The sequence below is a fragment of the Palaemon carinicauda genome, chromosome 9, assembly GCF_036898095.1.
Source record: "Palaemon carinicauda isolate YSFRI2023 chromosome 9, ASM3689809v2, whole genome shotgun sequence".
Classification (NCBI taxonomy): Eukaryota; Metazoa; Arthropoda; class Malacostraca; order Decapoda; family Palaemonidae; genus Palaemon; species Palaemon carinicauda.
Window position 1 is genome coordinate 127239136 of NC_090733.1, and position 17059 is coordinate 127256194.

At 42.0% G+C, this 17059-nt stretch overlaps 2 protein-coding genes across 2 annotated transcripts in view; one reads left to right on the top strand and one right to left on the bottom strand.

The window, feature by feature from the left end:
* Positions 1–17059, top strand: part of LOC137647134 (A disintegrin and metalloproteinase with thrombospondin motifs adt-2-like) — a 241825-nt gene that overhangs the window by 102647 nt on the left and 122119 nt on the right. The gene's annotated exons all lie outside the window — the stretch shown is intronic.
* LOC137647333 (keratin, type I cytoskeletal 9-like) lies at positions 9456–12204 on the bottom strand. The gene is made up of 4 exons (XM_068380732.1): positions 12190–12204; positions 10944–11058; positions 10115–10883; positions 9456–9528 (listed from the first exon to the last, which is right to left on the bottom strand). The coding sequence occupies exons 1-4, from the start codon at positions 12202–12204 to the stop codon at positions 9456–9458; spliced, it is 972 nt and encodes a 323-aa protein (XP_068236833.1).

The window sequence follows — 17059 nt, forward strand, 5'->3', positions numbered from 1 at the left end:
GATTGTAAGGCGTAACAACGTGTTTGCTTATTTTTTGCATTACTCAATGTACCTTTTCGTATATGTCATCGTGTCTCGTATAGATTTTGTCAGTTCAGTTACCGATCAAGTCCTTGAAAGAGAATTCTCAATAATGAAATTTATTTGGTTGAAGTTATTCTTTATATAATATTATCAGCTATGTGAAATCTGGTTGAAACTAGTACGAGTAATCGAGCCAGAAATACTTTTAGTAAAACAAGTTACCTATATATATATATATATATATATATATATATATATATATACACACATATATATATATATATATATATATATTTTTCAATATTAATCTTACCCGATGATCATGTAGCTGTCAACTCCGTTGCCCGACAGAATTCTACGGACGGGATACGCCAGCGATCGCTATACAGGAGGGGGGTGTACTCACCAGCGCCATCTGTGGTCAGGTACTCCAGTACTTCTTGTCAACACCACCTCAATTTTTCCTCTGTCGTGCCGCCGGCAAGACCTACATGGAAACGCTGTTGATTTTGGAGTCTTTGTTCACGGTTTTGGTGAAGTATTTGCTCTAAAATTTAGCCTTCGCTGTACAGGAAGCTTTTCCCTTAGCTTAGATAGCTTTTGGAATTAAATTGATTTATTGGTTCACGATCTTTGCTTTACTTTGGAATTCCCCCTTGACTGTTCTCTAAATTCAAGATGTCCGACCACTCTCAAGCTCCTAAATTTAGGCGATGTAGTGTTAGGACTTGTAATAGGCGTCTTCCGAAGGCCTCTGTTGATCCTCACACCGTTTGTTCCGACTGTAGGGGAAAATCCTGTCAGTTGGAAGATCGATGTGGGGAATGTGCTGGGCTTTCGGAATTCGATTTTAATGAATTCCTCAAATATACAACTAGGTTAGAGAGGGAGAGAGTTAGGAGGAGTTCTTCTCGCTCTTTGGTTTATTCCTCCCCCCATGACCCTCAACCTTTTCCTTCCCCTGTGGTGGTGACCCCCGAACCTGCTACGAGTGCTCAGCCTGATATGACGGATATGTTGCGTGCCATTCAGGCTCTTGGTGATAAGGTGGAGTCTTTAGTTAGTGACCACAATCTTCTCTTGGCAGATGTCAAGGAACTTAAAGTGAAGAGTGCAGTGGGAAGTGTTAGTGCCAGTGCTGTGCCTAGTGTCAGTGTCAGTGTTGCGCATGAGGATACTTCTGTGCGTGCCAGTCGTCCTCCCAGTCCGGGACCTCTTGCAAGCTCCCAAGCCCAGGGGAGAAGCAACGTCGAAGGGCAAAAGGGTTCGGCAGGCCTTGATCGGCGCACAGTTGTATCCTCAGTGGTTGCGGGCGTATCTGATAGAGATCGTCACTTCCACTCCCAGACGATTGAGCCCTTAAATTCCTCGTCTGCGGAAGAGGTTTCCAGGAGGAAACGGTGGACCCAGGTCTCACGACCTCTCAAACGTAAGGTCCCTTCCGAGCTAGTCCAACGGCCCAGGTGTAGCCACTGGGCCAGTTCGGACTCGCCGCAGTCATCTGATGACTGCACACCTCCTAAGAGAGGTAAGGCGGTGCCTCAACAGGCCTCTGCTCCAACTTCTGTGGACCCCAAGTGGTCTATGCTGCAGACTATTCAGTCTCAGCTTGCGACCTTGATGCAGGAGTATCAGGCAGAGAAGGTTAACACACCTCCTCCTGCGAGCGCTCCTCCACCTCTGCGCAGTCCTCCCTGCCAGACGCATGTTCTTGAGGCTCCTCCTGCTTCCATGCGTGAGCTGCCGCATTGGGAGTTGCCAGGTTCCAGCACTATGCAGCAACCTCCTCTACCCATGAGGCAGGAGCCTCATGCTATGCGGCAACCTCCTCAACCCTTGAGGCAGGAGCCTCATGCTATGCGGCAACCTCCTCTACCCATGAGGCAGCAGCCTCATGCTATGCGGCAACCTCCTCAACCCTTGAGGCAGGAGCCTCACTCTGCGCAGCAACCTCCTCATCCCTTGAGGCAGGCGCAACCCTTGAGGCAGGAGCCTCATGCTATGAGGCAGCCTCCTCAACGCATGCAGCACGAGCCTCTTACCATGCAGCAGCCGCATTCTTCGCAGCATGAGCCTCATCCCATACAGCATGAGCCGCATACCATGCAGCATGAGCCTCATGCCTTCCAGCATTCGCTTCTGACCACGCTTGCTCCTCAGACCACCGCAGAACCTCCCTCACTCCAGCCTCCTGACTTTGTCATTGCCAGCCCTCAGTCTCTACAGCAGAGGCATGATGATGGATCCGCAAGTGCGCATGCACCCGTTCTGCAGGATTCAGCCATTCAGCCTGCCGCTCTACCTTTACCTCTCGCTACTCAACTCTCAGGCGATGAGGTTTCTGAGGATGAAGCTGCTCACCTGGATGATCCTACATCTGATGTGGAGGGACACAAGTCGTCGCCGCCTTCCTTAGACTTTCGCAAGGTCCTGGCTCTGTTCAGAGAGTTATACCCTGAACACTTCGTATCTGCAACCCCTCGTTCTCCTCCATCCGAGTTTTCTCTAGGCATGCAGCCTACTACGTCTGCCTACACCAAGCTTGTCCTCGCCAGATCATCAAGGAGAGCTTTGAGGGTTTTAGGGGACTGGTTGCAGTCCAAGCAGCAACTGGGAAGGACCTCTTTTGTGTTTCCTCCTCCTAAGCTGGCTTCTAAGTCGGGCGTCTGGTATGCCACGGGAGAGGAACCTGGCTTGGGGGTTCCTGCCTCTGCCCAGGCCGACTTCTCAAGTTTGGTTGACTCTCCCCGCAGGTCGGCTATGAGACGCTCGAAGGTCTGCTGGACTTTTTCTGATCTGGACCACTTGATGAAGGGAGTCTTTCGCGCCTTCGAAATTTTTAACTTCCTCGATTGGTGCCTGGGGGCCTTAAGCAGGAAGACTGCCCCTTCTGACAAAGACTCGGCCATGCTGATCATGTCCAGTATGGACAAAGCAATTCGCGATGGTTCTGGCGAACTTGCGTCTATTTTTGTCTCAGGAGTCCTCAAGAAAAGGGAACATCTATGCTCCTACTTATCGACTGGTATCACCCCTTGCCAGAGGTCACAGTTGCTGTTTGCTCCTCTCTCCAAGTTCCTGTTTCCGGAGGAGTTAATCAAGGAGATGGCTTCGGCTCTTATCCAGAAAGATACGCATGACCTCATGGCCTCTTCAGCACGTAAGGCTAAAATCTTACCTTCCGTGCCGAGATCTTACCGCACCCCTGTGGCTGATACACCTGCTACCAGATTCATTCCGCCCTTTCGTGGCAGAGCCCCCAGTAGAGGAAGTACCCGTGCAGACAGTCACCGGGGCAAGTCCAAGAAAGGTGCCAAGTCCACGAAAAGCAAGCTTTGACTTCCTTCCTCTCCAGACAGCTGTAGGAGCCAGACTCAAGACCTTCTGGCAAGCCTGGGAGAGCAGAGGTGCAGACGCTCAGTCTGTCAAGTGGCTAAGGGAGGGTTACAGAATTCCGTTCTGCCGCAATCCCCCTCTGACCACATCTCCCATCAACCTCTCTCCCAACTACAAGGAGAAGGACAAGAGGCTAGCGTTACATCAAGAGGTGTCGCTCCTGCTACAGAAGGAGGCAGTGGTGATAGTCCGGGACCATCAATCCCCGGGCTTTTACAACCGTCTCTTCCTGGTGGCCAAGAAGACAGGAGGTTGGAGACCGGTGCTGGACGTCAGTGCGCTCAATGCTTATGTCACCAAGCAGACGTTCACAATGGAGACGACGAAGTCGGTCCTAGCAGCGGTCAGGCAGGAGGACTGGATGGTCTCGTTAGATCTGAAAGACGCCTACTTTCACGTTCCCATCCATCCAGACTCCCAACCTTTTCTGAGATTCGTCTTTGGAGAGGTTGTGTACCAGTTCCAAGCCCTGTGCTTTGGCCTGAGCACGGCACCTCTTGTGTTTACGCGACTGATGAGGAATATTGCGAAATTCCTTCACTTGGCAGACATCAGAGCCTCCCTTTATTTAGACGACTGGCTTTTAAGAGCTCCCACAAGTCGTCGCTGTCTGGAGAGTCTCAGATGGACTTTGGATTTGACCAAGGAACTGCGCCTCTTGGTCAATTTAGAGAAGTCCCAGCTCGTTCCTTCCCAAACCATCGTTTACCTGGGGATGGAGATTCAGAGTCGAGCTTTTCGGGCTTTTCCGTCGGCCCCAAGAATCAACCAAGCCCTGGAGTGCATCCTGAGCATGCTGAGGAGGAACCGATGCTCGGTGAGGCAGTGGATGAGTCTAACAGGGACTCTTTCATCGCTAGCCCTGTTCATCGAGTTAGGGAGACTCCACCTCCGCCCCCTTCAGTACCATCTGGCAGCTCACTGGAACAAGGATATGACGCTCGAGACGGTCTCTATTCCTGTTTCCAAAGAGATGAGGGCTACTCTAACGTGGTGGAAGAACAGCATTCTTCTCAAGGAGGGTCTCTCGTTAGCTGTTCAGACCCCCGACCATCATCTCTACTCGGACGCATCAGACTCGGGCTGGGGCGCGACATTGGACGGACAGGAATGCTCGGGGACATGGAACCAGGAACAGGAAACGCTTCATATCAATTGCAAGGAGTTGTTGGCAGTTCATCTGGCCTTAATGAACTTCAAGTCCCTCCAGCTAAACAAGGTGGTGGAGGTGAACTCCGACTACACCACAGCCTTGGCGTACATCTCCAAGCAGGGAGGGACTCATTCGAGGAAGCTGTTCGAGATCGCAAGGGACCTCCTCATTTGGTCAAAAAGTCGAAAGCTCACGCTGGTAACGAGGTTCATTCAGGGCGATATGAATGTTACGGCAGATCGCCTCAGCCGGAAGGGTCAAGTCATCCCCACAGAGTGGACCCTTCACAAGAACGTGTGCAACAGACTTTGGGCCCTGTGGGGTCAGCCAACTATAGATCTGTTCGCTACCTCGATGACCAAGAGGCTCCCATTGTACTGTTCCCCGATTCCAGACCCGGCAGCAGTTCACGTGGATGCCTTTCTGCTGGACTGGTCCCACCTCGACCTGTATGCATTCCCGCCGTTCAAGATCATCAACAGGGTTCTTCAGAAGTTCGTCTCTCACAAAGGGACACGGCTGACGTTGGTTGCTCCCCTTTGGCCTGCAAGAGAATGGTTCACAGAGGTACTGCAATGGCTGGTCGACGTTCCCAGGACTCTCCCTCTAAGAGTGGACCTTCTGCGTCAACCTCACGTAAAGAAGGTACACCCAAGCCTCCACGCTCTTCGTCTGACTGCCTTCAGACTATCGAAAGACTCTCAAGAGCTAGAGGCTTTTCGAAGGAGGCAGCCAGAGCGATTGCCAGAGCAAGGAGGATATCCACTCGCAGAGTCTATCAATCTAAGTGGGAAGTCTTCCGAAGCTGGTGCAGAGCCAATGCAGTTTCCTCTACCAGTACCACTGTAACCCAAGTTGCTGACTTCCTGTTACATCTAAGGAATGTTAGATCTCTATCAGCTCTTACGATCAAGGGGTACAGAAGTATGTTGGCAGCGGTTTTCCGCCACAGAGGCTTGGATCTTTCCACCAACAAAGATCTGCAGGACATCCTTAGGTCTTTTGAGACCTCTAAAGAACGTCGGTTGTCCACTCCAGGCTGGAATCTAGACGTAGTCCTAAGGTTCCTTATGTCATCAAGATTTGAACCTCTCCAGTCAGCCTCTTTCAAGGACCTCACTCTAAAAACTCTTTTCCTCGTTTGCCTTGCAACAGCCAAAAGAGTAAGTGAGATTCACGCCTTCAGCAGGAACATAGGTTTCACATCTGAAACGGCTACATGTTCCTTACAGCTCGGTTTTTTGGCCAAAAACGAGCTTCCTTCACGTCCTTGGCCTAAATCGTTCGAAATACCTAGCCTTTCCAACATGGTAGGTAACGAGCGGGAGAGAGTTCTTTGCCCTGTCAGAGCTCTTAAGTACTATCTTAAAAGGTCAAAACCCTTGCGAGGACAATCGGAGGCCTTATGGTGTGCTATTAAGAAACCTTCACTACCTATGTCTAAGAACGCAGTTTCTTACTACATAAGGCTTCTGATTAGAGAAGCTCATTCTCATATGAAGGAAGAAGACCTTGCTTTGCTGAAGGTAAGGACACATGAAGTGAGAGCTGTGGCTACTTCAGTGGCCTTCAAACAGAACCGTTCTCTGCAGAGTGTTATGGATGCAACCTATTGGAGGAGCAAGTCAGTGTTTGCATCATTCTATCTCAAAGATGTCCAGTCTCTTTACGAGAACTGCTACACCCTGGGACCATTCGTAGCAGCGAGTGCAGTAGTAGGTGAGGGCTCAGCCACTACATTCCCATAATCCCATAACCTTTTTAACCTTTCTCTTGAATACTTTTATTGTTGTTTTTGGGTTGTACGGTCGGCTAAGAAGCCTTCCGCATCCTAGTTGATTTGGCGGGTGGTCAATTCTTTCTTGAGAAGCGCCTAGGTTAGAGGTTGTGATGAGGTCCTTTAGTATGGGTTGCAGCCCTTTATACTTCAGCACCTAAGAGTCGTTCAGCATCCTAAGAGGACCGCTGCGCTCAGTAAGGAAGACGTACTTATTAAAGGCAGAGTAATGGTTCAAGTCGACTTCCTTACCAGGTACTTATCGATTTTATTTGTTATTTTGAATAACTAATAAAAATGAAATACGGGATACTTAGCTTCTTGATTAACATGTATACTGGTTTTCACCCACCTCCCTGGGTGTGAATCAGCTACATGATCATCGGGTAAGATTAATATTGAAAAATGTTATTTTCATTAGTAAAATAAATTTTTGAATATACTTACCCGATGATCATGATTTAATTGACCCACCCTTCCTCCCCATAGAGAACCAGTGGACCGAGGAAAAAATTGAGGTGGTGTTGACAAGAAGTACTGGAGTACCTGACCACAGATGGCGCTGGTGAGTACACCCCCCTCCTGTATAGCGATCGCTGGCGTATCCCGTCCGTAGAATTCTGTCGGGCAACGGAGTTGACAGCTACATGATCATCGGGTAAGTATATTCAAAAATTTATTTTACTAATGAAAATAACATATTAATATATATATATGTATGTATGTATATATACATGTATATATTTATATATATATATATAACAAAAAAGTAGGGGAAGGAGGAAAGGAAGACGAGGGATTAACGAACTAAGTAAGTTGGCGGGTGCGGACTCACATAGGACCATAAACAGATGCAAGTGTAAGGACATGTCTGAGACGTTTGTTCTGCAGTGGACTAGCAACGGCTTATATATATATATATATATATATATATATATATATATATATATATATATATATATATACACACACACACATATATATATATATATATATATATATATATATATATATATACACACACATATATATATATATATATATATAATGTATGTATATGTATACATATATATATATATATATATATATATATATATATATATCTATATATATATATAATGTATGTATATGTATACATATATATATATATCTATGTATATATATATATATATATATATATATATATAATGTATGTATATGTATACATACATATATATATATATATATATATATATATATATATATATATATATATATATATATATATAATGTATGTATATGTATACACACATACACTTTATACTAGCCAAGCTAGTGTTGTAGACTTGCTTTATGGTTAAACAACACCCAAAGGATTTTTATTTTGCTGAGTGAAATGCCACCTCGCAGAAGCTATGGTTTTTATTCCTTTTAAGTTTCCAGAATTTATGCAAGTGGTAAAATAAAACATCTGGTTAGTTGGGTCTTACAGCTTTTTTCTTGTTGGATTCTACATTTAATAAGTCACGCGTCTTGTAAATTACAAGACCATTCTAAAGTGAACCAATCAAAGAAAATTTTTTCAGAAATATACATAAACACAATACATAATTAAAAAGGTTGCCTCACGTGGAGATTGTTATAATTATTCTTCAAACAGTATATTTAATCATAATATGGTAAAATTCTTAAGTTTTTTTTATTAGGAACATGATTCGATTTTTTTTTTTATAAAACCATATGATTTTGTGGTATAAATGCAATATTAGACTTGAACAGAGTGATTTCTCTCTCTCTCTCTCTCTCTCTCTCTCTCTCTCTCTCTCTCTCTCTCTCTCTCTCTCTCTCTCTCTCTCTCTCTCTCTCTCCTTGAAAAAAACCCATTAAGAAGACATTCTCGTTACTGCCAACGAGACAAGTTTTTGAAACTTACCAAAGTTCTCATTGTACTCAAGCTAGGTATATATCTCTGGGTATTGCAAAAGGGAACTGTGAATTGTAAGGATACACGAATCCTTTTGATAGGACTCTCTCTCTCTCTCTCTCTCTCTCTCTCTCTCTCTCTCTCTCTCTCTCTCTCTCTCTCTCTCTCTCTCTCTCTCTCTCTCTCTCAATTTTTTTCTTTTTTTTTTTACAGTAAAAGTACTAAAATCAGACTAACAGAGTTTTACTATATGTTGAACACTATAATATGAATGATTGTTTACAGTAGACAATCAAATCAGACTCACAAAGTTTTGCTACATGTTAAGAAAACTCACAAAAAAATTAAGAAAAAAAAGATTATATATTTCACTAATAAGGGAAAACTATTTTTTTCATTTTTTTTTTTCAATTGAAAAATGGACCAGCGTGTAAATTTTTCTAATACAAAATATTTAATACACCAGATATTTATAATTTTTTCTGGATCTTACTCCAGAATTAATAGTAATAAAAACTATGAAATGCTCCACGAAAATACATAGTAAATAAATCTTGCAATTTTTGCTTGAAAGTAAATGGTGTATCTACTGTATAAAACTAAAATCATTAAGTAAATAAACCTTGTAATTTTTGCTTGAATAGAAATTATTGATCTACAGTCTATAACTAAAATCATTTAGTAAATAAACCTTGTAATTTTTGCTTGAAAGTAAATGGTTTATCTACTGTATAAAACTAAAATCATTAAGTAAATAAACCTTGTAATTTTTGCTTGAATAGAAATTATTGATCTACGGTCTATAACTAAAATCATTTAGTAAATAGATCTTGTAATTTTTGCTTGAAAGTAAATGGTGTATCTACTGTATAAAACTAAAATCATTAAGTAAATAAATCTAGTAATTTTTGCTTGAATAGAAATTATTGATCTACGGTCAATAACTAAAATCATTTAGTAAATAAATCTCGTAATTTTTGCTTGAAAAGAAATTGTTTATCTACTGTATATAACTAAAATCATTAGGTAAATAAATCTAGTAATTTTTGCTTGAATAGAAATTCATGATCTACATAACCAAATCATTGAGAATAATTGCAAAGAAGTGACTGCATTGTCCTCTACCCAAAAGCGCTAATTACTTGGAATAATGTTGCTCAGTGGTTCGCTTTTCACGGATACAGATTTCAATGTTTCCATTCCTAGAAGTCGTAAGTGTCAAGATCCTCTCCAGAATCGAAGGTATCAACCAAAATGTATCTCGGGGTCGTCAACCTGGAATGATAAGAAATGACTTAGATAAAGAAACCTGCCTTGGATAAACTGAGATGTTTATTTTAGATTCTTTTATAAGTGAATTCCCTAATAAAGCGCTCGAGGTTTGTTTCGTTAGGAAAAAATGCAAATTTTTCTTAGATTTGTCATATCTTCAGCTTTGAGTTATTGGTAGGAACATGAAAATTCTGGATAATATGCCCTGTGACTCTATTAGACTAGAGAAATAAAGATTTGCCGTATATATAAAAAAAAAAAAAAATCCTGGAATAAATATTGCCAGACATTTACCATTTAAAAAGGGGATATATTGATGTAAAGGAGTAATATTACGGTCACCAACCCGTAAAAGATCATAACAAAGTAGGGTAAAAATTACGGTCACCTGTATTTTACTGAAATACGGTTGAGAACAGAATATTTTACCGAGAATTTCTAATTAAAATTACGGTTATTTTAACAGTGTATATGGTGGATAGGCATTAAGAATATCAGAATGGTTCCCTAGTGATTGCAAAAGAAACAGAGGAAAGAAAAGAAGACGAATGATTAACGAACTAAGAAGGTTTTCGGGTGTGTTCCATACCTCCATTCCTCGTTGCAGCCCCTCGCATCGCCATTAGACCAGCTTCTAACGTTCCCGTATACACTTCCAGCTCCATCATAGCCTCTGTCACATCCTCCAAACCTTCCACCTGTGCCTCCATATCCAGCAGCTCCCCTATAACCTACTCCACTCCCTCCAAATCCTCCAATGTCTCCTCCATAGCCAGCATTTCCTCCATACCCTGTTCCTGTACTTCCATATCCTCCACTGCTTCCTCCAAATCCTGTGCTTCCTACATATCCCACTCCACTCCCTCCGTAGGCTCTGCTACTTCCGTATTCTCCTCCAATTCCCCCGTATCCACTACCGCTTCCTCCATATCCTACACCAGTTCCTCCAAATCCTACGCTTCCTGCGTTTCCAGCTCCGCTCCATCCGTAAGTTCCGGGAGTTCCTCCAGGTACTTCACTTCCTGAGTATCCTACTCCGCTCCCTACGTAGCTTCCGGCAGTTCCTCCGTATTCGCCACCAGTCCCTGAATATCCCACTCCACTCCCTCCATATCCTCCTGTACTCGCTCCGTATCCCCCAGTACTTCCCCCATATCCTCCAGTACTTCCTCCGAATCCTCCGGTACTTCCCCCGTATCCTCCGGTACTACCCCCGTATCCTCCACTACTTCCTCCGTATCCTCCGATACTTCCCCCGTATCCTCCAGTACTTCCTCCGTATCCTTCGGTACTTCCTCCGTATCCTCCAGTACTTCCCCCGTATCCTCCAGTACTTCCTCCGTATCCTTCGGTACTTCCTCCGTATCCTATGGTACTTGCCCCGTATCCTCCGGTACTTCCCCCGTATCCTCCAGTACTTCCTCCGTATCCTTCGGTACTTCCTCCGTAACCTACGGTACTTCCTCCGTATCCTCCGCCACTTCCTCCGATTCCAGACTTGGCGGAAACCATTACTGCATAAAGCAGTATAACCTGAAATACAAAAAGATAAAATCTTAGTTAAATGAACGCCCTCCACAAAGGCAACATTCTCAGGCTCAGGACTGAATCCTATTACCTTCCATTCTTTCATTTCACTGGTCAACGTCATTATTTAAAGGTGTCTGGTTTCAGTTCCAGTTAGAGTAGATACTCACCAGAACGTCAGTCGGATAAGCCCAAACCCCCAGTGCGGTGTCCAACCACAGCAGTGGCCTCACCAGTAAACAGCTTAAACTTAAGGATCCGGGCGAGGATCGATCTGCTACCATGGGAATGCTAGGCAAACACGTTACCACTTCAGTTCCAGTTTCACCAGAATAGATGCTCACCACAACGTCAGCTTGGCAAGCCCAACCTCCCACTGTGGTGTCCAACCACAGCAGTGGCCTCACCAGTAAACAGCTTGAATTCCCGGTCCCGGGCGGGGATCGATCTGCTGCTATTATAATGCTAAGCGAACATGTAATCACTGTACTGTACTTGCCAGGTGGCTAGTAGAGTGGCTAGTTCAATACCGTGTTTCATTGAACGTATTGAGGATGTACCATGGTCTTCCACTGTCTTGGGTTAAAGTTCTCTTGGTTGAGGGTACAATCGGGCACACTATTCTATCTAATTTTTCTTCCTCTTGTTTTGTTGAAGTTTATAGTTTATATAGGAAATATCTTATTTAATGTTACTGTTCTTAAAATATTTTATTTTTACTTGTTCCCTTTCCTCACTGGGTTATTTTCCGTGTTGGGGCCCCTTGGCTTATAGCATCCGGCTTTTCCAACTAGGGTTGTAGCGTAGCAAGTAGTAAGGCTAGTTCAATACCGTGTTTCATTGAACGTATTCAGGATGTACCATGGTCTTCCACTGTCTTGGGTTAAAGTTCTCTTGGTTGAGGGTACACTCGGGCACACTATTCTATCTAATTTCTCTTCCTCTTGTTATGTTGAAGTTTATAGTTTATATAGGAAATATCTTAATGTTACTGTTCTTAAAATATTTTATTTTCACTTGTTCCCTTTCCTCACTGGGTTATTTTCCGTGTTGGGGCCCCTTGGCTTATAGCATCCTGCTTTTCCAACTGGGGTTGTAGCGTAGCAAGTAATAATAATAATAATAACAACAACTTACCGTTTTCAAGTACATTCTAGTTGATGGAGAACTCTGTTGTAGCTGAGGATAGTTGATTGAAGTTCGCAATGATAACGAAGGTCGTGATCTTCCGTTTATATACTTCGCGTAACAAGGACTGCCCCTTGCTCTTGCATCTCCCTCCTTAATAAACCCCTTCCCTTCCCCCTCCCCCCCCCCATCCTAGGCACTCCTCTTGTTAGCAATATCTCGTTACTTCCTTATTTTTTGGCTATTTTTTAAGGCAATCATCTTGTTTTTCGGCAATCCTCTTGTTAGCAATATCTCGTTACTTCCTTACTTTTTGGCTTTTTTTTTTCAAGGCAATCCTCTTGTTTTTAGGCAATCCTCTTGTTAGCAATATCTCGTTACTTCCTTACTTTTTGGCTTTTTTTAAAGGCAATCCTCTTGTTAGCAATATCTCGTTACTTCCTTACTTTTTGGCTTTTTTTAAAGGCAATCCTCTTGTTAGCAATATCTCGTTACTTCCTTACTTTTTGGCTTTTTTTAAAGGCAATCCTCTTGTTAGCAATATCTCGTTACTTCCTTACTTTTTGGCTTTTTTTTTATTAAGGCAATCCTGTTGTTTATAGGCAATTCTCTTGTTAGCAATATCTCGTTACTTCCTTATTTTTTGGCTATTTTTTAAGGCAATCATCTTGTTTTTCGGCAATCCTCTTGTTAGCAATATCTCGTTACTTCCTTACTTTTTGGCTTTTTTTAAGGCAATCTTCTTGTTTTTAGGCAATCCTCTTGTTAGCAATATCTCGTTACTTCCTTACTTTTTGGCTTTTTTTAAGGCAATCTTCTTGTTTTTAGGCAATCCTCTTGTTAGCAATATCTCGTTACTTTCTTACTTTTTGGCTTTTTTTAAGGCAATCCTCTTGTTTTTAGGCAATCCTCTTGTTAGCAATATCTCGTTACTTCCTTACTTTTTGGCTTTTTTTTTTCAAGGCAATCCTCTTGTTTTTAGGCAATCCTCTTGTTAGCAATATCTCGTTACTTCCTTACTTTTTGGCTTTTTTTTATTAAGGCAATCCTCTTGTTTTTAGGCAATCCTCTTGTTAGCAATATCTCGTTACTTCCTTACTTTTTGGCTTTTTTTAAGGCAATCTTCTTGTTTTTAGGCAATCCTCTTGTTAGCAATATCACGTTACTTCCTTACTTTTTGGCTTTTTTTAAGGCAATCCTCTTGTTTTTAGGCAATCCTCTTGTTAGCAATATCTCGTTACTTTCTTACTTTTTGGCTTTTTTTAAGGCAATCCTCTTGTTTTTAGGCAATCCTCTTGTTAGCAATATCTCGTTACTTCCTTACTTTTTTGCTTTTTTTTAAAAGCAATCCTCTTGTTTTTAGGCAATCCTCTTGTTAGCAATATCTCGTTACTTCCTTACTTTTTGGCTTTTTTTTTATTAAGGCAATCCTCTTGTTTTTAGGCAATCCTCTTGTTAGCAATATCTCGTTACTTCCTTACTTTTTGTTTTTTTTAAGGCAATCCTCTTGTTAGCACTATCACGTTACCTACTTTTTGGCTTTATTTTTTGGCAATCCTCTTGTTTTTAGGCAATCCTCTTGTTAGCAATATCACGTTTCTTCCCTACTTTTTGGCTTTATTTTTAGGCAATACTCTTGTTAGCAATATCACGTTACTTTCCTACTTTTTGGTTTAATTTTTTGGCAATCCTCGTGTTAGCAATATCCCATTAATTCCTTACTTTTGGGTTTGATTTTCATATTTTGGTTTTGAATTCGTTTTCTATCTGACATATTGCCATTTAGATTTTCTATTTGTCCTCTAGTTGTACTACATTTTTTGTCCTTATCTCAAGTTCTCATATAGTATTCATCTTTCTTCTAAATACCTGATAAAGAGGATGTTATCAGAAATGTATTTTCCAAGTTCTAATTGAGATATTGTATAACCTATATCCTAAAGTTCTCCTATGCAAACAGGTCTATTTCGACCTTGGATGTTTTTTTTCCTCACAACCTCCCACCCCATTATATCTGTTCTAGTTCACTGCCTCTGACGTGCATTTGAAATAACCTTCACAGATCACATGTATCGATGGCTATTCTTTGATAATCCACAGTGCTGGAAGACCTTGTGCTTTTGATGCAAACTCTATTAATGGAAACATCAATTTGTTACCGGAAAAGGTATGACGTCACGTTTAAATGTAGCCGTTGTCTTCTGTATTAAGAAAATGGGACAACTAACGACATCTATGGAAAGAAAAGTGAAGTATATATACTTCACTCTAAAATCAAACAATTATTTGCTAGTCTTGGGTAGTGACATAGTCTCTGTACCATGGCCTTCCACTGTCTTGGTTTAGAGTTCTCTTGCTTGAGAACTCGGGCACACTATTCTATCTAATTTATCTTCCTCCTGTTTTCTGAAGTTTTTATAGTTTATGCAAGAAAGATTAATTTAATGTTATTGCTATTCTTAAAATATTTTATTCAGATTGTGTATTACTTCTCTTGTAGTATATTTATTTCTTTGTTTTGTTTCCTCATTGGGCTATTTTCCCTGTTAGATCCCTAAGGCTTATAGCATCTTGCTTTTCCAACTAGAATGATAGCTTAGCTTGTAATAATAATAATAATGATAACAACTAGAGGGGCACCCAGTAGAGCACAGACCTCCACTGCTACGGCTTATTTCTCGACCTTTTGCTTGACCTTGACCTTGACCTTTGACCTTAACATGTATTAATTGGCGTGGATCTGTATACACTCAAATATGAACCAAGTTTGAAATCTCTGTAACAACGAATTCCAAACTTATGGCTGATTACGTGAATTGGACATTTTGCTTGACCGTGACCTTAACCTTTCACCCTGACCTTCTAAAATGTAATAATTTCCAGCTTTTTACATAAGAGTTAATCCCTGCAGGTTTCTTTACGCTGCGATTAAAATTGTGGCCAGGAAGCTGTTCACAAACAAACACACACAAATAGCGGGTAAAGCACAACCTCCCCCCAACTTCGTTGGAGGAGGTAATAATAATAATAATAATAGTGGTAGCATTACATTTCACATCATAGTTTCTAAAGTAACTTATTCAAAGTTCAAATAATTGTTATAAGTAGATCTTTATATCCTAAGCAGTATTGTAGAACAGGAGGCTATATGCCATATTTGATTATTACATTGTAGTGTTGATAGCAATATTTTCTTCTAGAATTAAGATGCTTATAAGCAATCAAACCGTCTTTATTCCATATTTTTGTTTTGTTTTATTTCAACATTATTATTATTATTATTATTATTATTATTACTTGCTAGGCTACAACCCTAGTTGGAAAAGCAAGATGCTAGAAGCCCAGGGGCTCCAACAAGAAAAATAGCCTAGTGAGGAAAGGAAGCAAGGAAATAAGTATATTAATTAACAATTTAAATAGAATATTTCAAAAAAAAAAAAAAAAAAACACGAGGCTTATAGCATCCTGCTTTTCCAACTAGGGTTGTTGTAATAATAATAATAATAATAATAATAATAATAATAATAATAATAATAAACTATTTATTTTGACGAAATTCCTTCCTGTGCACGCTGGCCTTTATGCTGCTTGCTATGTTGACTGACAGTTGCAAGTCCTGTTCATCAGCATGACGCGGGTGGGGAGGGGGGGTTGGTTGCTGGTTGTAGGTATTAGAAATACAATGGGGGAAGGAAAATGGGAGTTTGGAGGTGGAGATGAATATGGGAAAGGTGCGGGGGGGGGGGGGGGATGGCAGGAGTCTTTTGGAAGTGGTGGTTGCAATGGAGGCAAGGTTGGAGGGGGTAGTGGAAGAGGTTTAAAGGCCGCTCACGAATGGCAAGGTCAAGGGACAGTGACATTACCCTATCAAGTAGAACAATTACCTAGAGACTAACTATATATACATATGTCAGCGCCCAAGCCCCCTCTCCATCTAAGCTAGGACCAAAGAGGGCCAGGCAATGACTGCTGATGACTCAACAGATAGACCTATAGGCTCCCCCAAACCCCCCATCTTTAGCTCTCAAGGATGGTGAGGTTGCTGCTACCAAAGAAACTAACCAGTTTGAGTGGGACTCAAACCGTTGGGCGATCACCAGTCAGGGACGTTACCACATCGGCCATCACAATCATTGTTATTATGGCCGTAGGTCAGCACGGGCTCTTGCGCTTAGAGCAGACAGTTGTTCCTACAGGAAATCCGACCAGGGGCTTTAGTGCAAGCACACCAAGTAATGCTTGCTACTTGCGTGTTTGAACCCCGGCTTCCATTTCTCCACTTTGAGACACTGCTTGAAGGCATATTGTCTTCCATTACTTTTATTCGAAAATGATCGAATTGATTCTGGGTGGAAGTATTATCATTAGAGGCAGTAATGATAATTAAAAAGGCCATTTTAATATCCCCCTAAAGGTTTAAAGGCCACTCATGAATACATGAGGCAAGGGACACTAACAATGCCCTAGACTCCAAGAGTGACTGTCCATGTATACATATTAGCGCCCAAGCCCCCTCTCATCCTACGCTAGGACCAGGTAGGGCCAGGCAATGGCTGCTGATGACTCAGCAGGTGAAATCTCCCATCCTTAGCTCACAAGGATGATGAGGTTGCAGACTATAAGAAAGTATCAAGCTTGAGCGGGACTCGAACCCCAGTCTGGCAAATCGCCAGGCAGGGACGTTTCCAATAGGCCACCACAACCCCGTCTAACTAGAGGATTATAAATGGCAGTTGATAATTATGCGTTTAATTACAAGTCGCTAATTGAGGTCACCGACCTAAGAACTGAGCAAATTATGTCAAATTAACCCAGGTGATCGATAGATCGCCGGGTAGCTAATGTTAATACATTCGGCAGTTGTGTATGCATTAATTTT

Bases quoted from the DNA above. Each gene is read 5' to 3' on its own strand.
- LOC137647333 (XM_068380732.1), bottom strand. The intron at 10,884-10,943 runs GTACTGGAGGAT...TAGGATACGGAG, and splicing joins TACCGAAGGATACGGAGGAA to GAAGTACCGAAGGATACGGA. The intron at 9,529-10,114 runs GTATGGAACACA...TTATCATTCCAG, and splicing joins GGCTGCAACGAGGAATGGAG to GTTGACGACCCCGAGATACA.